The sequence below is a fragment of the Ptychodera flava genome, chromosome 18 (genome assembly GCF_041260155.1).
Source record: "Ptychodera flava strain L36383 chromosome 18, AS_Pfla_20210202, whole genome shotgun sequence".
NCBI lineage: Eukaryota > Metazoa > Hemichordata > Enteropneusta > Ptychoderidae > Ptychodera > Ptychodera flava.
Window position 1 is genome coordinate 2,393,792 of NC_091945.1, and position 24,862 is coordinate 2,418,653.

The 24,862-nt window shown below is 37.3% G+C and overlaps 1 protein-coding gene across 1 annotated transcript; it reads right to left on the reverse strand.

The window, feature by feature from the left end:
* Positions 1 to 21: 21 nt before the first annotated feature.
* LOC139118003 (protocadherin Fat 4-like) lies at positions 22 to 18,933 on the reverse strand. Its single transcript, XM_070681328.1, has 21 exons — positions 18,322 to 18,933; positions 17,697 to 17,795; positions 17,385 to 17,507; positions 15,406 to 16,767; positions 15,176 to 15,283; positions 14,302 to 14,485; positions 13,883 to 13,971; positions 12,779 to 12,919; positions 7,796 to 7,892; positions 7,407 to 7,691; positions 7,167 to 7,321; positions 6,187 to 6,379; positions 5,567 to 5,781; positions 4,900 to 5,115; positions 4,366 to 4,483; positions 3,844 to 3,971; positions 3,537 to 3,655; positions 2,840 to 2,913; positions 2,065 to 2,182; positions 1,559 to 1,613; positions 22 to 1,305 (listed from the first exon to the last, which is right to left on the reverse strand). Exons 1-21 carry the CDS (start codon positions 18,793 to 18,795, stop codon positions 1,003 to 1,005), a joined length of 4,656 nt encoding a protein of 1,551 aa, XP_070537429.1. The 5' UTR covers positions 18,796 to 18,933; the 3' UTR covers positions 22 to 1,002.
* Between the last annotated feature and the right edge of the window lie 5,929 nt (positions 18,934 to 24,862).

The window sequence follows — 24,862 nt, forward strand, 5'->3', positions numbered from 1 at the left end:
GACACATTCGATAATTTTTTTGTAAACGTGTGAATGAATTTAATGACCGTTCAACATTTACATGTGAGTCTAATAGAATTCAAATTATATAGAATATATAACAAAGGAGTACAGAAAAAAACGTTTTGTTCACATTAGAAATGAAGAGAGTAACAACGTGGGTATGGCGACTATGTCTCGTCCATAAAAGTCGTCTATTGATATCGCCTACAATTCTATTATTTTAAAGTCACGACTCTAGCAAGTGACAATACTATGACACTCAGCAAATGACTTCGCATATTTTTACAGCAAATAAAAGATGAGTGCATTAGTTGACGAAGACAACTTCTGAATAACGCATTGCACACATAGGAGCCGGCAATACTTGTTGGCCATTGATCTTTGACACTTTACGGCGAAAGATGTCGTCATCAGCGGTAGGTAAAAGACTTCGCAGCAATCTTTACATGCGTGTTGTAGTTGAATTCTGATTGTTACAAACTCTATGAAGAGCAGTTTTAACGTCAAATATTGTCAATCCCAAGTAAATCAGTGTTGATTTTTGTTCTCGGTTAGATAAAATCCAAAGACCAAAAACGAAGCAATCACAGATAAAGTGACTTGCTCATATGCTCTTTGCTAGTCTACCAGATTTGTTTTCAAAACATTACAAACCAACATAACAAGCCATAAATGTCTTGCGTCAAAGTGCCGCATACAAATATACAGAAGGAAAGTTAAAATGAATACATTCAAAGATTGCATCAATGATTTTTAAAACAACATTCTTAATTAGCATTTACAAAAGTGAACTCCAAACAATTCGCCTTGGAGATTTGATTACAGTCCGAGAATCAGTTGTTCACACAGGGCAATGCGATTGTTCTTAACTTGCGATTACATCAAACTTGTATTTATCCGTCTCTAACAAAATAATGTTAATGACTTCACAACAAATTCCCTAATTACTGACATTGCGATGGAAGGTCAGTCAGTTCTTTTAATTCCATCTGAAAGATGCTAATCATAGTCTGGTTCCGGTAACGACGATGGATGATGCAGACTGTCCAGGGAACGTTTGTAATCGCCTTGGTAATCACGCATGCGCATATACGTATGGGCGAAGCCTCGATCTGACGTTTTCCTTTCAGGCATCCAGGACTGCGATTGCAAAACAAGATAATCATCATGAACTTGCTCGTTAGGATATTCCATTGAATCCAGTCTCCTCGGTTCAGGCGCTTCCGGAAGAGCACGTGTTCTCATTGGATTTTGTGAAGCACGAGGAATAGTCACGCCAGATGACCGAGACAGAAGAGTATCCTTTAAATGAAAGGAAGGATTACAGAGATCATAGTGATTTGCAGGCAGTTGTAAAGGGACTATTCTTGACCTTATTATTTGCTTATAAAAATTTACACTGAATAATATGCCTCGATATAATGTACAAATCATTGCATAACAGATTGTTTACATTACGACTACAGACAGAACAACAATGCAAAAACATTTACGAAGCTCACGTAAAATTACGGAAAATGGCATCATTTCTTTGATGGTCTTACAATATACTCACTTGAGAATGCTTTGCTGGTTTCTGTTTGTATCGTTTTGCTGGTTTCAATCTTCGGCTAAATGTAAAAGTAAGATAATCATAGGGGTACGTGAGTGTTTCGAAAATAGTTGATGAAACGTAAGGTAATTTAGTACTGCATACATGGTATGGTGTGTTTGTCAACTTAAAGTTCAATACGGAAAACGCAAATGTTAATCTTCATCATGAAATGCGTTGAGTTATTTATTGATGCTCATTATACCTAGCGACATGAAAGCATGTTGGCATCATGAATTAGAAATAACCAAAGTTGTCGGCTAGTCAAACACAATTATCTACATGAAATAACAATAACATATTTAAGTTTGATTTCTGCGTCAAATACACACTTTACATGAGCGACGCTTGTTTTACATAAAAAATTATCTGTAAATATACCTTCCAAAGAAGGTTTTACACCTTATATGTATTGCAGCTACAATGAGAGTTGGCCATAGTAAAAAGGATAGCTATTTACAGCTACTCACGCCTGCCAAACATAGATGATAGTGATCATGATGATAAGTAACAACGTCATTATTATCACTGCAACAAGTATGATTATAATTATGATTGCCTCTCTGGAAAAATCTTCTGGTGGATTATCTGCGAATAAGATGTAAACGTTGTTGTCACGATAAGGTCCTAACCTAATCAACGTTACTACATCATTATAACTCTGTTATTTTCTTTTATCTTTGCAATATTCATGGAATGCGTCAATTGACCAAGTGTAAAAATTGAAATATTCCAGTCAAGAGGAGACACTTGAGCACCTTTTCTGGTATTGTAAAAGTGAGCAGCATTTTTAGAAAGGCTTTGAAGCTTTCTGTAATACAAGACTAAGTAGTCATAAGCTTCACTGTCATGTTACACAGTACTCTCTAAAATCATCTCATTTTCAGCAAGGTGGTTTCCTGTGGGCCTATTAAAATGTTTAGATTCGAACATTGTCTTTCCTGTGTTTGTTCTTCCTTTTTCTTCTGTGATGTGTTTTTTTCTCTGCTTTGTTTTTTAGTCTTTAATTGTAATAGAAATTTTGAAAAGTCCTAACCTAATGAAGGTTACTACATCATTATAACTCTGTTATTTTTTTAATTTTTGCCACATTCATCGGATGCGCCAATTGACCAAGTATAAATATTGAATCTAAGGAAAATTGAGGTTTTGAATGAGCCTAGTACGTAAACACCAAATTCGAATTTAAAACTGAAACATGATTTAATTTGTAGAAAGATTAAATAATGCCTCTTGTGTTTCTACCTGGATTTGATCTAGGTGTTGGCTGTGGCGTCGGTGTCTCATGAGAAACAACACTCACCAGTAACGAACACAATCTGTGTGAGATTGAAAAAAATAGATTGTAATTTGATTGAATATAGTGTGAAGGATATCTTTACCATTTGGATATTTGCCTGATATTGTTTTCTGTCAAAGAAACGATAAATAAATGGATAATGCCAATTTTAACATTCAGTGATACAAATTCAAAATAACTTAATAATAAATGATCATTAGAGGTGTTTAATTGTAACGCGTTAATAGAAAAGCGACAGCGCCATCAAGGCGTTCTTACTGGATCAAATGGACTACCATATGGCGCATGGCAACCAGTTTCCTCTGTCCCATTTCCTTGAATTGCTTCTAGTTGACATTAATATTTTTCTATTGAATGTCTTTTCTTCAAGTAAAACAGCGTGGTATGAGGTACAGCTTATAAAAAAACTTTACATCTAATGGTTTCAGCATTATACTATGTAGCAATATTGTAAGAAAGGGACAACAAAGATAAAAAGTATCAAGTAATGCTTGCAAGAGTATGACCAATGAAACATAATGTTGATATGCGGGTTCTACGACTTTACTATGAGTATTTCATTCAACAGTTCGCTAAATAAAAAGATTTTTACAGAAAATGGTGGAAATTTCCAATTAGTGAAAGTCACTAGACACTACTTGCCCTTCTTCGTCAGATATATCTGTTTCTCGCGTCCGAATGGAAATGGTTATGTTGTAAAATTCTCTTGTGACCCCAATGACAAATACTTCACCAGTGAATGGCTGGATTCGGAATGCGTCCTGAAACATTCGCAAATAAAGTGCTTTAAAAGTTGAACATCGCATCATTTGCAGTTAACGTATTGTGTACCAGACAGATTTCGAGTTAAAGCCGACTTTGTGAATAGGCAGAATAAAATAATAATCAATGATGGACAAGTTAAACGTATATTGCAAAACTCAAGATAAATGATACGCTGAATTCTTACTTGTTTATTTCCAGCCTTTATTGAATACATCAAGTCAGGTTTTGGTTTAGTTGAATTGTCGGGATAAAAATCGATACCCAGGGTGCTCCCAGGTTTTGTGTCATCTCTTATGTTTACAAAGTACTCACCTGAAGTTAAATGATGAAAACATACATTTTTTTAAAAGACATATATTTGAAGCCATTACATTTGTACGCACGAAATTTTTTGGTTGGACATTTGCCAATATCGGCACATATCACTTTCATGAGCGTGAATAATGACTGACTTATCCTCGGGCACATACAAAGCTGCAAAAAACCAAACCTAGAGTTACGTACCATTGGCCTGCAATTATGAGCACAATGGAACACGAAAGTATTTTTAAATACCTTCTTTCTTTCTCTTGGTAAAGATAAATGTCTCAGGTTTTTTTTTCAAATCAACTGTAAAGCAACTTCCTTCCATTCTCCGGAAATTATTTTAGCTATTGATGTCTCTTTCAATCAAATTTGCTCTGAACTCAATGTAAACCGTTCTTACGCTGTCCACATCTTGGTGTGTAAGAGTACTTAAAGTTCACTATAATCCGTGCATAATCTCTTCTATTTTCAGGTGACCCTGGCGCCATTTGTTCCTTATTCTCAGCAGAGACAATGATCTGTGGTAACAACAAAACAGCTGCACATTTGTACTGATCTCTTAAATGTGCAATGTACAAATTTCAATCAATAAAATCTAACTTCCTTTTTCAACTAGAGCATTTCTCGTATGATTCAATGTCACAACATTAAGGGCATTTCTTCTTTAGGCTTTCATAGATCAATTTTCCTGAATCAACAACTTATCTCACAGTTATAAAATAGATGTTTCGGACAACTTTCAATACAGTACATGCAAGGATTAAATACAATGTTCATTAACAATCATCGACTAAAGTGCAAGGAATAGCGCATTTACTATACGGATTGCCGACGACGGAAGCTCGAATACATTTACAAAATGGGATTTGAAATATACGTGATGAAAAACCCCTGTAATTTTCGCTCAATTTACCTTACAATTAAATGGACCTACTTGTATAATTATCGTGGACAACAAATTCAGGTTATATAGACTTGACGAGGTTGTTATTGTTCCATTATCTTCATCGACTTTGAAGTATTCTAACAAGTCATTTGTTCTACTTCTATCGGCTGTAACAGCCATTATGTCATAGCGGCATTCTGCGTTCACCCAAGAGTCGCGATCACTGGCATTCATCACAGCAACGATATAACCTGGTTCAGAATCCTGGCAAGAAATTGACAAATTATACGGAGTGATTCCATGAAATGCACAAAACAGTAGAACACGATACATTTCTAAAAAGGAATAGATATGTCTGAAAAAATGTGTGGCTAAATAATAACGATACTTCAGAATGCCACGTGGATGATTTAAACTGACATGAAAGTAAGTTTGAATTACTGTTAAGTTCAATCACGCCCCCACAAGATTATCATCAGTAAAAGATCATCTAGAGATTGCTGGGTAAATGACGTGCTGGATTTGCCGTTCAAGACGCCGCCTCACGGATATTACTGAATAATTTATGATCGAAAGTAGACTGCATTGTCTTCTGTTTTGTTTTGCACACTTTTCTACTATGGGAACTTTATAATTTTAGTGGAAAATTTATAATTTATGCATGACCATTAAGTTGTTTACAATTGTTGAATCATAACTGCGTGACCAATCTTACCTGTGGTACCATTACAGTGTCTAATTGGTATTCAAATTTAGGACCATTGTCATTTACGTCACCGATCGTGATGATAACTAACGTTGTTGCTGACTGTCGGTCGAACACGTTTTCATCGTGAGCTTCAATGGTGACCGTTACTTCTTCAGTACGTTCTCTGTCTAACTCTTGCTTAACGTGCATTACGCCAGTGTTTGGATCCACTTGAAACAAACCTGTGTACGGTGTGTTGATAGTTATAGCAAGCTGTGACGGTGTGTTTGTAGTTATATCAAGCTGTGCACAGATAATGTCACACACCCTTCAACCTTGCAAAGCTCCAAGAGCAAGATATGTTGTTGGGGACACAATGAGTCAATTCTGTAAGTATGCCGGAGACTACAACATAACATCAAAAGAATGATCAGATCTGATATTTTAACTTAGGCTATCTGTGAAACATTCTCCCAAAGACTACCGCACTTGATCTACTACTGTATCTGTTAAAGAATATCTTCACGCTGAGATGGCTATGCATAACGGAATTACATTTTGTCTCTTGATTTTGTCCATTGTGGCATGGTATACATTTTAGGCAAAAAACATCTTGGCTCATTTTTGATCATTGGTCACTATCTTACCCTGCTCGTTACCATCCATTATTTCATATATAACTACTGCGTTTGGTCCTTCATCACTGTCTATTGCCATTACACGCCCATTTGGACGAATATCCACACGAGACCCAACACCAGAATTTTCATAGATGAATGCCCTGTATACATTAGACTCAAACCGTGGTGGGTGATTCACCTGTACTATGTTGATTTCAAGCTGCAAAAAATATTTGACAACAACAGTATAAACTGAAAAGTCAGAGATAGGTTAATTTTCTTAAAATCATGATTTTACATATGTATATGATTTTGACAGTTTTTGCGGAATATAATCCAGCACATCACATTATGTCATGCAAGAAGCCTGCGTTGAAAATGTTGCTTTATGTTATCGATGGACTGCTAGAGTTTGAATATACGGGATTATATGAATCTGAATCAGTTTGTTGAAGTTTTAGAGGCTCCCCGGGTTGCTACTCAATCACGTAAAAACATTTCAAGGTTGATGTTTAAGCAATAAAGCACACCCAGCGATGGTATACCACGAGATTTTGACCAGTTCATGACATATATGCACGAGCGATAGCGAGTGCATATATGAAGTGAACTGGTCAAAATCTAGTGGTATACCGTCGCAGGGTGTGATTTATTGCTATTATATCATAACAGTATATTGAAGTTCTCGCATAGAACGTCAAAAATGGATTTTGGCTCTTGCCGAGAGCTGACGCGTGTGCCAGCCGTGGTATATCGCCAATATACCACGGTTCTTTTCGCGTCTCGACCAATCAGATCGCTGTATTTGCGCGTTCAATATACTGGTATGATATAATTAAGAATATACGTCTTGAAAATGCGAGATTAAACCTGCAATATATAGCTTGCTGATGTATTAGGATAATCGCTTGGTTAACAAATGTGCACAAAGATTTCATTTTGCCTGCCACTTCATCCTTTTTTTTGTCTGTTTGCCAGTCATGCTTTAAGATATTTTAACCACTCACAGTGGCAGTGGACATCAATGGCTCTTCACCATCATCCATACAGATGATACCGAGATGACAGGCCAGTGATGATTCTTCATACAGAAAGTCTGTTGTATAAATCTCGCCCGTGGTTGGATTAATCTTAAAGAGATCTTCGATGCATTCCCGTGAACCTATAAATACAAACAGTATTTTACTTCTAATAGCGAAACGGTTGTCGGGTAAATGATGCGTTTTGTGATTCTGAGAACAACTTACTGTCTGACCGAAACGTCACATTTGCATTATTGCCGACGTCTGCGTCTTCTGCAATGGCTGTCATCACATGGGTACCTGGTGGTGAATCTTTTCTAATGTTAGCCACGTACGGAAGATCTTGGAACTGCGGTGCATTGTCGTTGATGTCCTCAACTTGTATATCGATGGTCAAAGACAACGATGATAAGCTCAGAGTACCGTTATCACGTGCTACTACAATGATAGTATGGGCGTTCTTCATTTCTCTGTCTATTGTCTTGGCGGTGCGTACTGCTCCTGAGAGTTCTGTTGAACAGAAGTGAGATCAAGTAAGGCAGGATGTATGTAAAGTAACTCACAAAAACAATCAAATGTTATACTTAGCGATTGTTAAGGTGGGAGTAACTTACCATCAATATAAAACGTGCCGTTAGAGTTATCTCTCAGTTGGAATACAATGACACCATTGCTACCGATATCGCGATCACGTCCATATATGGTAGTAATCTGTGAGAAAGTAAGAATGGTTAGTACTCAATAAAAAGTGTATCAGTTAAATATTGACTGAATTCTAACAATGTTAACAACTTTTAAAACTTAAAGGGATAGTCCACCCAAATATCAAGCTGCCTTTAAAAGTTGAAGAGGATTATTTTTGTAACATTTATAATGAAAAGATGAAAAATGTGCTGTTCATTCTCCTAAAAATAGATGTTTTATGAACTGATGTGTATGACGCCATTTTAGCGATATGGAAACGCCACCTATCGGAATTCCTCAGAGAGGCTTGACATTTGATGACGTAAAGTTTTCGTGTTTGGTTGAGGAAGTTAGGGGGTATCGCTAGGGGGTCTGATCTACGTACGTTTGTATTGAGCTGCTGCCCATGGATACACTTTGCCTTCAACCTTATAACTTTGAACCGGAATTCAGCGTTACTGAACTCTAGATAGGATTTCGAACTTGGTGTTTCCGACGAATACACGGACACATCGATAAATTCAGAAGTAAAAGAAGGGCACATGGCTCAACCAGTTACCGAAGGAAGCTGTACAAGCATGGCTCTTTTGGTAGCTCCATTATAAGTAACAACGTTACGGGAGGCCATGTTTGGAGCTGAACCACGGTCCCCCACCGTGGTTGAACACATCTTCAATATCGCCTGGTGACAAAACGAACTCAACTTGCCAAAATGATTGCCAATTTGGGCAAAACATTTTGATCAGCATTGCAAGCTAGCTGCTATCACTTGAAAAAAAACGATGTTGGATTTCAAACGCCCGAAGAAAACTGTATGACGACATTGCTCCGCCTATTTAACCATTACAACGCTGGTTTTAAAATACGGTTAACTCTTTTATGACAAAGAATGGTTATCGAAAATTGCCAATTCAAAGTATAAGTTTTCAGTTACATATTATAGAAAAAGAATGAACGAATGACGAGATAATTCAAAGCACCGTTCTCCATTGGAGAGGGAGGAGACACAAAGCGGACGACCGGAAACGACTCATCTGTCCGACTCCAAATGGAGTGTCCCTCATCTAACAAACAATAGTTATATATACACACTTCATGTTCTCCGGGGCACTAAATTAAACTTCAAACACACTTTCATGTTCAAGGGGGCACTAAATGAAATTTCAATTTATCCTTTCAAAGTACAGTCATAAAACACACTGAAATTGTCCCGTTCTCACAACTCACATCGAACAGTCTGGTTACTTCAAACGTAAGTTACCAGTTAGAAACCGCTACGGAGGTAGGAAGAGATCGCGAATCCGAGTAGCCGTTTTCTGCTGTCAACTTGGTGCAGTATTGGAAAAAATAATTGAGAATTGTCAAAATCTGAAAGCCACGACCAGTTATTAGGAAAACTTTTGGGAAAAATTCAACACTTTACAGCAACGTCCGGGCGACAGGTCGTGGAGAGTAACCGAAAAAATCACAAGCGTGAAAGTCTACCCCGACTTCACCACCGGTCGTGGACAAAAAGTCAGAAAAAATTCAACACTTTACATTCATGAACTGGCGACCGGTCATGAAAAAACAAAAGAAAAAAAAAACAACTGAAGGCCTTGACCTGGCGACCAGTCGTGGAGAAAAATTACTGACAAACGTCTAAATCTGAAAATCACGACCTCACAACCGGTCTTGTGGAGAAAAATTGTAAAAAAAATCAATGGCACTTTAATGCCACAACCTGGCGACAGATCGTGGAGAGAAAATAAAAACAAAACTCATTAACTTGAAAGCCATTTCTTCACGGTCGTGGAGAAAAATTACTGAAAGAAGTCTAAAGCCTGAAAGCCACGACCTCGCGGCCGGTGTCGGAGAAAAATGTCGGCAAAAATTCAACACTAAAAAGTTACAGCCACGAACGTGACCTCGCGACCGGTAGTAGAGAAAAATTACAGAAAAAAGGAATGAAATAAACTGCCTTTCGACAGATTGGGGGTGGGAAGGTGGCAAAATTAAAAAGTCATGTACTATTATATAGCAGTATGGAAAGAAAGTAGCTCTGAGAAAAAAAATCTGAATCACGGTTACTCTACGCTTCAAGAGTAACGGTGTCTGATTAGCCTGACTGAGAAACGTAAAATATATTCGATCACACATATTGAGTATCTGATTCCATTTTCCACTCTTGAACTTAAGGTAGCTAAATACCTTTTAGCCACTTTCAGATTTTTATTTTTTTCTCGATTAAACACGTCCCAAACCCAAATAAAGTATACATTTTCTGAAAGCCCTGATATAGAGCTATCCAACCAAGCACAGTACACGGTCATTATTTGCATAAGAGTCACGTGACAAGCGTTTTGCTGAACCTTCCAAAAACAGGTTTTTCCCGCCTTACGCGAACACGCTGCAAGATTTCCGGTTGAAATTTCTTCATTGACAAGCCTTGACAATATCCTTCAAAACCGTGTCTGCGATTTTTTCTCGGAGGCTCCATTCAAATTATATGGCGTGATAATTAAAATTCCTTGAAAAGCACCTTCATCTAACACCTTTAAGAGCGCATTAAAAGAAAACAAAGGCATATAAAAAAAATCCCAGACACGGTTTTGAAGGATATTGTCAAGGCTTGTCAATGAAGAAATTCCAACCGGAAACCTTGCAGCGTGTTTGCATAAGGCGGGAAAAACCGGTTTTTGGTAAAACGCTTGTCACGTGACTCTTATGCAAATAATGACCGTGTACAGTGCTTGGTCGGATAGCTCTATATCAGGGCTTTCAGAAAATGTATACTTTATTGGGGTTTGGGACGTGTTCAATTGAGAAAAAAATAAAAATCTGAAAGTGTCTAAAAGGTGTGTAGCTACCTTAAAGTTTTTAGGCTAAATGATGTTATTATAAGTGCTGCTGAGGTTGAGTGGCGTGTTTCAATTACTATACGATGCACTCTGATCTTTGGCGCGGCGTAATTACGTGGAAATTTCTAGAAACCTTACAACAGAGAGCCTCCTTTTCACTACAATCCAACATGATCGTAAGAACGGTCTTGTAGCGTGTTTATATAAAACGTTGGTTCATTTGGACCATTTTATGAAATCCATGTGATTAGTTATTTTGGGAAAATCCCTTGTAATTCAGCACTAGCAACGAAGTAACGAACTTCACTTACTGCTTCTTGTTTTATTTATAATTTAGTGGCAAATTGCTCATTATTTTTTCGACGCCACAAAAATATGGCTTGCTGCCGTGGTATCATAGACAAATTTAGCTGTGGGTCCATAGGTGTGGTGTTTTCAGACGGGATTCCTGCCTTTTACGGGCTGGTTTTGAATTTTATGATTTTAAATCCGCCAGCCCGTAAAAGGCAGGAATCCCGTCTGAAAACACCACAGCTATATGGACTCACAGCTAAGACAAATTCAACTCACAGCACTGATGTCCGATAATAAAATTTACTTTGACGTGCCTATTTTTTCTAAAAGGAAGAAAAGACTTATTATGTCTGAAATTTTTCCGACATCAATGAAAGTTGTCATCAATGTATCTTCTTCTTTCTCGAACTCTTTTGCACCAATTCTTGGTTCCAGATAACGTTCAACATACGGATCGTTTCCGGTGACGTCACGCGTGGGTGCTAGTTTCGTTGATGCGGTTAAACATTCCCGAGCAAAAATAAACTTTCTGATTTCAACTGATCACGCAAACTTTTTTATGTTTTAAATATCAATGCTATGTCATCAACAACAAGAACAAGAATAATAAGACTAGTAAACTATTTGTAGGAAAGATCATCCCAAAAAACTCTCCGGCGGTTCAGAAAAATCATAAATATTTAAACATTAACCTCTTTCTTTTATGGAAAGTCTCTCCCACAATCGCCCTTGATGCTTTCCTTTTCACGAATGCATTTGCTTTCCAGTGTAATTTTGTGGTACAGCATCATCTTGAAGTCTTTTCCTAATCCCAATTTGATTAGGGATCGTCAAACTGCCGACGAAGTCCTTCTCTTGGAAACGGCATTCGCATACGTAAAAAACATGCACTGTGCTTATAATTTTGAAAATTTATGTCAGTGCCAATCTTCACCAGCAACAATTCTAGAGGCGGTGTTTTCACCTCGGGTTTCGAATCATGCAGAATGCATTCTCGAAATCTCGCGCACGATCATTGGTACATCAGTAACACTAACGGGCAAGCATAAGCTGTTAATGAGACTCCCTAGATCAGACCCTCTAGCCAATGCACCAAAACACGAAAATTTTACGTCATCATCCGGGAATTTTCCCGGCATGCTTTGCGATGAAGTAGACAATATGGCCACGCATAGTCAGCTATAAGGGTCTCCATATTGCCTGATTTTGATACTTATTTTCATAGATAACTTCAACAAATCGCTGTTTCTGAGCAAAAGTAATGATAAATGCTTTTATAACATAAATATAAACCTGTATAAGGCTGATTATATTTTGGGTGGACCATTCTTTTAAGAAGGACAGCCAATTCATTTAGTTTTCATGAAATGATTTTTAAGTTAAAGCATGTTGCTGAGTTATTACAACTCATCGGGAACTTCTCGAAAAATCGTTCCGTGCCACGTATTTAACACAGTCATTATAAATAAAGTCGTGATTTCTTCTTCTGTTTCTTTTATAGTTTGTATATCATTTACGCCACCTGATAACTCCTAGTGAGTCGACCATGTTTTGATGACACCATTATCAATGTAAAATCAAGGCTTAACAAGGTATCTCAGGGATTAGATAATAATAGTAACCTCTCTCTTGAACTGCTGTCACTGTACGCTTCGAAGTAACATTTTGGGAAAAGTCAAGGCAAGGTAAACAAGTTGCACGTGAAATGGCGACAAGAGACATTTCCTTCGAGAAAAGACATTTCTCTTCTTTGTCATCATCAAGTAGGCATAAACGTACCAGCGTTCCTTCTGGAACATTTTCTGTGATGTTAATACGATTTGTTTCAGTCCATATCACTGGGGCGTTGTCATTGTCGTCGAGGATTTCGATTATAATTGATACAGTTGAATTGAGAGGGTCATCACCGCCATCTGTAGCCTGTAGGATATGCAGAAAAGTGTTATTGGATTATGGATTGGTATGATTGCGATTATTTTATTGAATGTGACCAGTTTTATTCAAAAGTAAGTAGGAAACACGCAGGTAAGGAACTTACAATCGATCTGTCACATACAGTTTCATTGATTACCACTCATTAGATTGTTAAGTGTCATGTTCTGTACGAGCGTACATACTGATTTGACAAAATCTTAAATGTCTTTTTTATCAATTCAGGTAGAGAATTAAATTAACATGTCCATAAGGACACCAAAGATCCAGGTTGCAACTATACACAGTGCATTTCACATTGGTGCCACAACTTATAGTATAAGGCGAACACATGGCACTTACAACACAAACGATTAGCTTGGGTATCACGACACATTTCAAAATCACCGACTGATTTATTACATTAAACAAGCATGGGACAACTCTGTCTAGACTGATACCAGATCAGTTGATTACACTGTATCTACAATGTAGCTGTTTTTACAGTTTCAATTGAAAGCTAAAACATGAAAATGTGTTTTTTTATTTAGTTGCAGCTGAGACACCTCTTCAGGTTTTACTGTTCTTAATTAATGAGTCGCAGTTACTTTGAAATGTGTCACGATACTTAAGCTAACCGTCAGGTTTGTACATGCCATGTGACCGTCTTATATGCTGAGTTGCGGCACTGATGTGAATTGCACTGCTATAATAATTCCACACATTCACTGAAGTAAACAATAAAAGGACATGAGTTTAGTAAGTAAAAATAGAAATAGGATAGAAGACTTTGTCACAAAAGTAGGAAAAGATATCATAATTTTTCAAAAGTATAGGGGCATGGCTGCCACACATTTTGCATAGAAGCGGATTGTTACTTGCTCAGGATGAGTGCTATCAATGTTATTGTATATCACGTGTATTAAAGGTATGCTTTTCAAAGCAGATAAACAGTTTTAGAAATAGACTCACCATTATGACAAGTTCGTAGGAGTCATTGAGCTCTCTATCGACCTTCATTACCCACAAATCTCCCGATGTAGTGATTGAAAAGGCGTCATCTACACCAAAATAAATGGATTTGTTTTTTTATTGTGTTATCAAAATAAAAACACTCATACAATCAACAGTTGCAGTGGTTTTTGACAATTTTTATTGTGTTTTACCTGTCTGTGAGCCAATCATTTTCTCTGCGTCCCTTTCTATGTACGTGGAAGTATTTCTGTCCCTGTAGTTCAATCTATCGCTTATAGATTGTTTGAATAGCAAGGAAGTTTGGTAATGTTGGCATGTTTCTAAGATAATAAGCTTCAATAACCAATCGAAAATCTTCACAACATTTTAACGGAGACAAAATCAAATATCACTACCTTCAAAGCTTTGAGCCATACCTCTATTGCCATCGAGGATGCTGAATACAACCCTGGCATTAGAACCATCATCATCGTCCTCTGCTTGTAGTGACAATAATAACCTAGGACGTCCGGTCTCAAGAATGCTCATAAAGTGGATTGGTTCTGGTGGAAAGATAATACGAGGCGTTTCGTCGTTCTCGTCCTCCACTGTAATGTTGACCTGTAGAATAAACGAAGAATGTAGACGAGGAAATGTTAGTTCTGACATGTACCCGACCTCTCTTAATCGTATTTGTAAAGACGTCCCAATGACATGTACTAGCAATGGTGATTGATTTGTAGTACAGATTTCACACAGAAGACAATCAAATAAACTTTTCTAGGCATTTAGGTGAACGGTACATATGCAATGCACGGAATATAACCTCTCTAAAAAGCTTTATATATGCGTTCAGTTGTTCACAGTATGCCACAGGGATAATTGTAACCGCTCTTACCCACTGTATTGCATATCGTCTGAGTAATACATATTTGCTCATGAATGTACAATTGGTAAGCCAACAGTTTGCCTGCTGACGAGATCCAAATGGCTGACATCCCCCGAATATATGTTGCAATTTTACCTTGTAATTCCCAACTGATTAAGCTTTTCACAAATAAGCCCCGTACTGCAACATTCACTGACGAAATATGAATTTCAAATTATAGTAGCAATAATCTTTACTTATTATCTTAAATAATCTTTACTCAAGTCTAAAATACTTGCTCTGGTAACAGATGTTAAAGAAATGTGAGTACGTTGTTTGCACAATGATCATGAATTTGCAGTATGCAACAACATTCAGAGAGCAATAATTGGCATCTATTTCATTATTCAAACTTAATTTCATAGCAATTCGAAAACACCTACTGTTGTTAACGCATATCCTTCTTCTCTGTCATCGAATCTGGCCAGCACGTTGAACACGATAAAAGCATTAGATTCTCTGTTAAGAGGCATCGCTGTTGAAATTCGAGCCTAGTTCAGCAAAAAAATATAGTAATAACATAACTTGATCAATAAAAATAACCGTGTTTAAAGTTATTGAAAGCAAACAATAACTAAATCAACTTTCTTGCAGCTAGATATTATGATCTTACCGTTTCATTATCGAGATTGATTCCTTCAACTTCAAATGCCAGATAATATACAATATCACCTGGAAGCTCACTTGTAGCATACAGGGTTCCAATGTAAACGTTAGCCTTATTTTCTTTAACACGAAATCGATAGACTGTCGCATTAAAATTAAACTCAAATGATGATTCTTGAAATGACGCAGATAACGACGCAAAATCTTGATTCGGAGGAGCACCGCCATCAGAAGCAGTCACATTAAATGAGATTTCATCAACAGTCGGAGAAAACGGACGTTTAAACCTGATGACTCCATCGTTAGAGACCTCAAAGTGGTCAATATGTTCGAATGGTTGCAATTCGTAAGTTATATCTGCATTGATTCCGATATCATTGTCAGTTGCTATGACGACAGTTACTAGAGTGCTTGTTTCAATGGGTATTGTCGGTTGATAGACAACAGTCGACGTGTATAGTGACTGTGAGAAGATTGGACTATTGTCATTGTTATCATCCACTACGATGGTGACTCTGACAGAAGAACTCAACGCTGGCGTACCAGCGTCAACAGCACCGACTTGCAGTGAATGGGTATCTGCAGTCTCTCTATCAAGACTTGCCATCAAATATATACCTCCGTCGCTTGCAATGGTGAATAATCCGGCTGACTGTGACGAATACTCAACAATCTGGTAATTAAATTCACCATTCATTCCTTCATCAGAATCGGAAGCAGATATTGTCGCTATAAGACTTCCAGGATTTGTTATTTCTGGCACATGCTCAATGTAAAACTTCTCACTGAATACAGGAGGGTTGTCATTTTCATCCTCTACTGTTATGTAGACATCGACTTCTGATTCCTGCACTGGAAATCCTTGATCCCTTGCAGCGATTGTCAGATGGTAAAATTGTTCACTTTCTCGGTCAATGTTTGAAATTGTTGACAGTTCCCCAGTTGACAAGTCTATTTTGAATTTTCCATTCTCTCCATCTTTGATGTAATACAAAATGTTACCATTTAAGCCAGAATCAGCATCAGAGGCACCGATCATGTCCAAAGTTGTCCCAGTTGGTATGTTTTCCTTGACTACAATATACCACGATGACTTGTAAAAGATTGGTGGGTTATCGTTCGCATCGGAAACCCTCACAGTTAAATCGACAGTATTTGACAGGCCAGTAAGATCTCCATCTAAATCGGTGGCCGTCAGTTTCAGGTAATATGTCGTGATATTTTCATAATCTATCTTTGAATTTAGTCCAATCCATACTGAGGCATTCTTAGAGTCTATAATGAATGATTCACTTCCCCGTCCACTTAGTGAGTACCTTATGTCTGCGTTTACCCCAATGTCATTATCCTCAGCCCTGATCGGTGGCACCTATCAAAGACACATACAAATTTCCTGAGGACTGTAATTAAAAGTCTCATCAATTTGCAAATATGACAATTAAATGACAATAGCCCTAGTCTTTAATAAAATTGTATCAAGCCTAGAGCAAATGTACCAATATTTTTTGAGAGTTTGAACAATGTTCAATAAATCGAAACAAATATTAGGTTTCTTTTTTTAACTTTTACCTTATCATAGACACTTTACGGAGACGTTGCGGTCTGAAAGGAGCCACTTCCGCACCCTGCTTAAGAATTTCGGAACAGATTTCAGATTATTCGGATCTCATCATGTTCCAGAAAGATTTAGGAAATGACGATCATGGTACACACATGTTACATCGGAATACCAATTAAAAGTGCGGGTTTATTGGTAAAACATAACTATATAAAGTAAAGAATGTCGTAATATCAGGTTATTAAGTACGTTTTATGACACAAAGCGTTGAACTTCTTTGTTTGAATCAAAAGTTTGAAACATGGAGAGCGTAATTAATTGTCAGGTTCGGAGGAGAGTTGCCCCACAACACAAGTGACTAGTACAATGGTCTCGATAGTAGAATCTTAGGCAGAGCAGAGTCCCCAAGCAAGTGTTTTGCTACTTACGATGACGACACGTTCCATTTCACCAGAATTACCTACATCCTCCCGAATAGTTGCAGTGTATGACGGATGCAGAAAGAAGGGTGTTTGGTCGTTGACGTCATCAATCCTTATTTCAAAGTATGGCTGGAAGGGAAGGACATAACAAAGATGTTTAGATTGTCGATGTACAATGTGATAGCATCCACATTTCATTATCTTGTTTTGTATAACACTTTAACAGTTTACAGCATGCGTTAAAATCTCTACATTCAATCTACATCATATTTATCAATATCACATAAATGAAAATATGATTGTGACAGCTATACTGACCTCCTGGCCGGTCAAGCATTCACTTTCCAGTATTATAACAGAGAAAAAGTACACGTCCTGCATCTCACGATCCAAAGGGTATATTGTCGTCATTTCTCCCTGGTGAAATGCACAGATATGAAAAAAGACATATTTATGCAATAGTGATCCATTTTTCACATTACAGGAACATGCACATCATAAGAGTCAGGGAGAACCTGATGCGATACTACATCAACTATTTTAGCAGGAAATGTGCGACTCGCCATTTAGCTTACATGTTGAATGTCGAATCCCAGATATTCCGAATACCTGTTACGCTACCTTCCATGAAGGAATTTTGAAAATATCCCTTCACTCACTTTCTTTCAAATAGTATATTATTTCAGGATTTTGTAATAGCCGTTATGATTGTGCGCAAGTATTGTGATAATATTCCATCAAATACAACTATTCTTAATAACAATTATTTCTCAAAAGTAAACCGTAGAAATAAGGATATATTGCTATCAGTTTTGATACGATTGAACTAATACTTACTAAATACATGATTAAATAAATCAATAAAAATAATTTTACGATTCTGTAAGCGATTCGTACATTAAAGTGATATCAAAAGCAAAGACTAATCTAAGGCTAGGCTTACCGTCTCTGCATCCACTGCAAACGGAAAATCTTCATATGCAGCAGCTCCTAGGAGCTTGTATTCGTAATTTGCCTGTTGGCTGCTTGTTGTTGCAAGGTTGAAGACTACATTGCCGACAATAGTATCTTCAGGCAGGTTGAGATAATGTCTGCTTTCGTTTGCCTTTGTGTCTTTGATATACAGGGGTTCAATTTTCACAGAAATCTTGGAAGAGTCAACTGCTACACCATCACTGACACTGACGGGAATAATCAGTCTACCAGTACTACTCAAATACCCATCATCCTCAATTTCCTTCAGCTTTAGAAGACGTTTGACAGTAATCCTTCCAAGATCAACATCAGCAGAAAAAAAAGATCTGTAATAGACTTCTTCTTTCACTGTTAATCCTGTGACGGAATAAGATAGTTGAGCGCCTGCGCCACCTTCGGCTTCTAGGCCGGCAATCAGAGTCCCTACAGGTGAGTATTCCATCACGACGCTTTCGTATGGTTCATTTATGAAGTGTAGGCTGTGTTCATCAATATCAATGATGTTTATTGACAGCGCAACGAACGAAATTTCGTCTGCTCCAAGTAGTCGTACTTTCAAATCATAATAACTATCAGTTTCATAATCAAACGTTTGCAATGCTACATCGAGAGCACCTGAACCTCTTTGTACCACGAAGGTAGAACCATACGTGTTAGTCTCCAGTATGTATTCCCTGACTGTATCTGGATTCCTGATTAGGGAGGATATTTGGAATATGGGGTTAACAAGAGGCACGCCTTCCGTGAACGTAATTGTCTCGCAAACCTGTTCGACTATTATGGGCTCCTGATATGCTGAAAGGAAAATTACAGACAATTACGGTGATTGAAATCTCACAGAGCATGACAAAATTTGTGTTACTGTCAAATAGAGGGCACAAAATTAATGACTATTTATACCCTGTGGGGAAAAATGCAAAATGAGATGAAAAGAATGTGAGATCGATGACAATGGTTTGAAGGTTTGTTCACTGTAAGGCAACAAACAAGGTTACTTACCAACCGACTGACCTAGACTTACCAACCAACCAACCAGCAAATTATAAAAAATTATTATTATCATTTTGTAAACTTTTAGTACCACCTTATTAGCTCATCAAAGTTGATATTTATAAGTGTTTCCTCAATTGCATCATATACTGCAATAACGTGTCTGATGGGAAAGTGATTGTATCACAATCTAAATAGTGAGATGATCAAATACCTGTTCTGCACTGAGTATCGATGAAATTATCTCTACAATAACAGACGTAGCCAACATCTTCAGAGACGCATCTTCCATCATTCATGCAAGGCAGTCCTTTACATTTGTCTTCACCTAATAACATAAAACAACTGCCAGTCCAAACATAGTGGCAAGAGGTAGTGTAACACCTTGTGTTGTAACTTTTACTTTTGTCATGGATACTAATATCAACTGAAGCAATACCAATTACAGTGTAAAAGTAGAATTACTTGTGTTGAGATGAAGATCATTTAATCTATCAACCTTTTTTATGATACAATTGTACCAGCGCAAGTGAAAATTGACTTTCCTTTGTCGTATTCAATGAGCTACGTATTTCACGTTAAAGACTTATTAATCTTTATAAAGTGTTCATTTATTCACTTCTTTCAAATTTTGGAAGTATTCCTAACGTGTATTACCACGTCACCTTGTCTTAATTTTTCTGTTGTTATAAATGTTGCTTTATACTCTATTTTGCTCGTCTTCTCTGAAGCAGTCAGTTCACTGATCGCTAAGTCTGAGGTAGTTGTCTCAGACGCTTTTGGTGGTTGAGTAGTTATGCCAATGTAAGCTGACTGCAGGCTTCTGGATGTTACTTGTCGGACAAGAAATTACGATTGACATGTGTAAAACCAACTTGATTTATAACTAGTAAATGTCATACGAATGTGGTAATGTTTTACCTCGAATGGGGATATGATTATTGGACCAGTGCTATTTTCACGTTGCGTGTTATGACATATTAACAGCTGTTTATTTATTGAGATGGTCATGTTGCATACCATGATTATTATCAATATAAATACAAGAAATATTAAAATCACTTTGTCTTTTTGACAAAATGGAGATAAACACCATTATACGTTACTCATTCAGACGTGTACTCTTAAATAATGCTCATTATATGTAACGGTGGATAAATTCTACGAAAACCTGCACGTACAACCATTTAGAATAAAGACTATAACGAGGAAAGAAAAAAACAATAAAACAGAGTGTCGAACGTGTATTTTGGAATAAAACTAAAATTTGAAAACAGGTTTTGACTTTTCCCAGCTCTTAAAAAGCAGTGATTTATGGGTTTACTTCCAAAGAATGTTGAACAAGACAAATAAGCACACACAACTATGCAGATAGGTCGAATGCAGAATGATGGCCTTGCAACAAATATCTCGTGGTTGCTTCTCGTTTGAACTTATATATTGATGATGTCAAATCCATATAGATTAACTACAGCACTAAAATGTGAAAGTCAAAGTTGACCCTTGACCCACCTATGGCCATTCTCCAGTACTTAACAATTAATAGTAAACACAACAATTACATTTAATCAATTTGAATTTAGTAAAATATCCATGGGATTCGAACTCACAACGTACGGCACCAAGTCAAATAGCAGAGACATCACAGTCAGAAAAGCACGACTAAATATCAACACGAGGCACTAAGCCGGAGTAGGAAAAAGCTACTTTCAAACTTTTCAAGGTTTTCAGGATTAATTGAAAAAGATCACTCTCTTTTCAAAGTTTCACCTCTCTGTTATGCAGCGCAATACAAAAAAAATGGTGAAGACAATTATACCAATTCTTATAACCCCATATTGGAAGTAGAATTCTTTGGAATCAACAGTGCTGTTCAATACGAGAGATTAATTGCTTTATCAATAGAAAGACTAAATAAAGGGAAAGGCGTCAACTTTTGCCTTTTGAAATTTTCAACCATTCTCTAGCCCACCAAACCGTGGACAAATAACGGAGTCAACGTACAAATTTTGCTACTTTAGAAAAAAAATACCCGATAAGAACCGATATTTGAAATTTGAAATCATTTGAATCTCTGTTTTATGTATATTGAGAAATAAAAAATCACAATTTTTACAATACATAGCTAGCAAAATCTCTATTTACTCCGTAAGCTTCATAAAGCCCATCACAAGTGTTATGTTTAAACAATTTCGTAAACGTTTCAGAGGCCCCGTCTCTATCCCCTTGGAATATTATACCTGGTGTACCACCACCTTTAAAATTATTGTCGTACCTGACTTTGTTGTAGAGGGCATTGCTGCCGAAGTTTCAAAATAACTGGATTGCGTTGAAATTGCTGTTGTACCAGTCACACTCTGAGAGGGATACTTGTGCATCGTGGTCATAGTTGATCTGTCTGTTGTAAAAGTATCATGTGACAAAGAAGACGTGCTACCCTTCACTTCTGTGCTTTGAGGCAACTCTGAAATTCCTGTTATTAGCAATATATGACTACAATTAGAAATGTTACGAGTAAATAATAGAAGTACAAGTCAATGCCCCAAAAGAGTACCAGATATCTTGTTACTCTACTTTCGGGATATAGCAAAAGATCCTTCCCGGAATATGTATCACCAATTTAAACTAGATCTACACTCTTTCGATGCTATTTTACACAGGTTGAAGCCGGACAACGGATCTAACATTTAAATTCTGACAGGCATGCTTAAATAAATGTGACCAAGATATTGACGAAATGTCAGACTATTCGAAAGGAATGGTATATGGAAACTGTAGGATCGTACTGATATCAGAAGCAAATCTTAGACCTCTTTGAGTCAATGTTGACGCGCCAGCTAGCCGGGTTGTTGTTTTAGTAAGGCCTTTAGAAGAAGAGCCATAGGTATCTGTTGAATTTGACTGGACTGATAATGTAATTGGTGCTTCAAGTTGTTTTGACGGAACAGTCAAGGTATGTCGTTTCTGAGCCAGCAAACGAATCTAAAACTGCACAACATGCAGTGTAAACATAATTACCTTACTATTTGTCAGACACGGCCTATTGAAAACAAGAGTTTGATGACAATAAAATACACCTCTGTTTGGCTTTCCTGTTTTTTGTTTATTGTCTTTAGATTGAAATATCTAGAATATTACATGTAACATACCAGTGTGCGGAGAAGTAGTTTGTGGTATTCCCGTCGTTTTTTGCACGAGAACAGGTGATGATCTTTGGGATATAGTGGCAGACGCCACACTTGGCAACGGTTTCGCCGATGTCAGAGAAGTGTGAATTGCCTGGGACGAATCTGTGATGTCTGTGGCCTTTATGGGTTGAGACACAGTCGTTTCCTTTGTGTAGGGTGATGATTTTGTTTTCTCCGTCTCTAAATCGGCTTTTGGCGTGGATGAAAATTTCCCGATGGTATATGTAGTTGGATGTTCCACTGCGCTTGTTGTGCTTCGATCTGACTCAATTGTTGCTGGTGTCGACTCTTTTCCTGATCGATCTGCAAATGTGAAGATAAATATTTGTAATTGTGTTGATCGAACCTAAAAAGGTTCTGTGTAGATATGCTTTATTATCGACAAAAACGTTTTATCCTTATACTTTTATTCCATGTCGTATATCTTTCTAACGGTATGGAAATGGTCGTCATCCATCTATCTTTTCTTCATGTGTACATTGACCAGCACATATAAAAAAGCAATAAATTATGCACAACATGCAATGTAAACATCATTACTTAACTATTTGTCAAGCACGGCCTATTGCAAACAAGAGTTTGATGACAATAAAATACACCTCTGTTTGGCTTTCCTGTTTTTTGTTTCTTGACTTGAGATTGAAATATCTAGAATATTACAGATAACATACCAGTGTGCGGAGAAGTAGTTTGTGGTATTCCCGACGTTTTTTCCACGAGAACAGGTGATGATCTTTGGGATATAGTGGCAGACGCCACACTTGGCAACGGTTTCGCCGATGTCAGAGAAGTGTGAATTGCCTGAGACGAATCTGTGATGTCTGTGGCCTTTATGGGTTGAGACACAGGCGTTTCCTTTGTGTAGGGTGATGATTGTGTTTTCTCCGTCTCTAAATCGGCTTTTGGCGTGGATGAATATTTCCCTATAAAGGATGTAGTTGGATATTCCGCTGCGCTTGTTGTGCTTCGATCTAAACCAATTGTTGCTGGTTTCGACTCTTTTCCTGATCGATCTGCAAATATAAAGATAAAAATTTTAATTGTGTTGATCTATCCTAACAAGATTCTGTGTAGATTTTCTTTATTATCGACAAAAACATTTTATCCTTATACTTTTATTCCATTTCGAGATATCTTTCAAGTGATATGGAAATTGTCATCATTCAGCTATCTTTTCTTCACGTGTAAATTGACAAGTAGATATAAAAACGCAACAAATTATGCACAACATGCAATGTAAACATCAATTACCTAACTATTTGTCAGGCACGGCCTATTGCAAACAAGAGTTTGATGACAATAAAATACACCTGTGTGTGGCTTTCCTGTTTTGTGTTTCTTGACTCGAGATTGAAGTATCTAGAATATTACAGGTAACGTACCAGTGTGCGGAGAAGTAGTTTCTGGTATTCTCGACGTGTTTTCCACTGGAACAGGTGATGATTTTTGGTATGTAGAGGCAGATGTCACACTTGGTAAAGGTGTCACTGATGTCTGAGAAGTTTGAATTGGCTTGGACGAATCTGTGATGTCTGTGGCCTTTGCAGGTTGAGACACAGACGTTTCCTTTCTCCGTCTCTAAATCGGTTTTTGCCGTGGATGATGATTTTGTTTTCTCCGTCTCTAAATCGGCTTTTGGCGTGGATGAATATTTCCCTATAAAGGATGTAGTTGGATATTCCGCTGCGCTTGTTGTGCTTCGATCTAAACCAATTGTTGCTGGTGTCGACTCTTTTCCTGATCGATCTAAAATATGAAGATAAATATTTTTAATTGTGATTTTGCTGTATTATCAACAAAATGTTTTGTCCTTATGCTTTTATTCCATTTCGATATATCTTCTAGCGATATGGAATTTGTCATCATACAGCTATCTTTTCTTCATGTGTACATTGACAAGCAATTATAAAAAAGCAACAAATTATGCACAACATGCAATGTAAGCATCAATAACCTAAGTATTTGTCAGGCACGGCCTATTGCAAACAAGAGTTTGATGATAGCATAATTCACGTATTTGGCTTTCCTGTTTCGTGTTTCTTGACTTGAGATATAAATATGCAGAATATTACAGGTAACATACCGGTGTGCGGAGAAGTAGTTTCTGGTATTCCCGAAGTTTTTCCCACAGGAATAGGTGATGATCTTTGGGGTATAGAGGCAGACGCCAAACTTGACAAAGGTATCGCCGATGTCAGAGAAGTGTGAATTGCATGGGACGAATCTGTGATATCTGTGATGGGTTGAGACATAGACGTTTCCTTTGGTCCGTCTCTAAATCGGCTTTTGGCGTAGATGAAGATTTCTCGACAGAGGGTGTAATTGGATGTT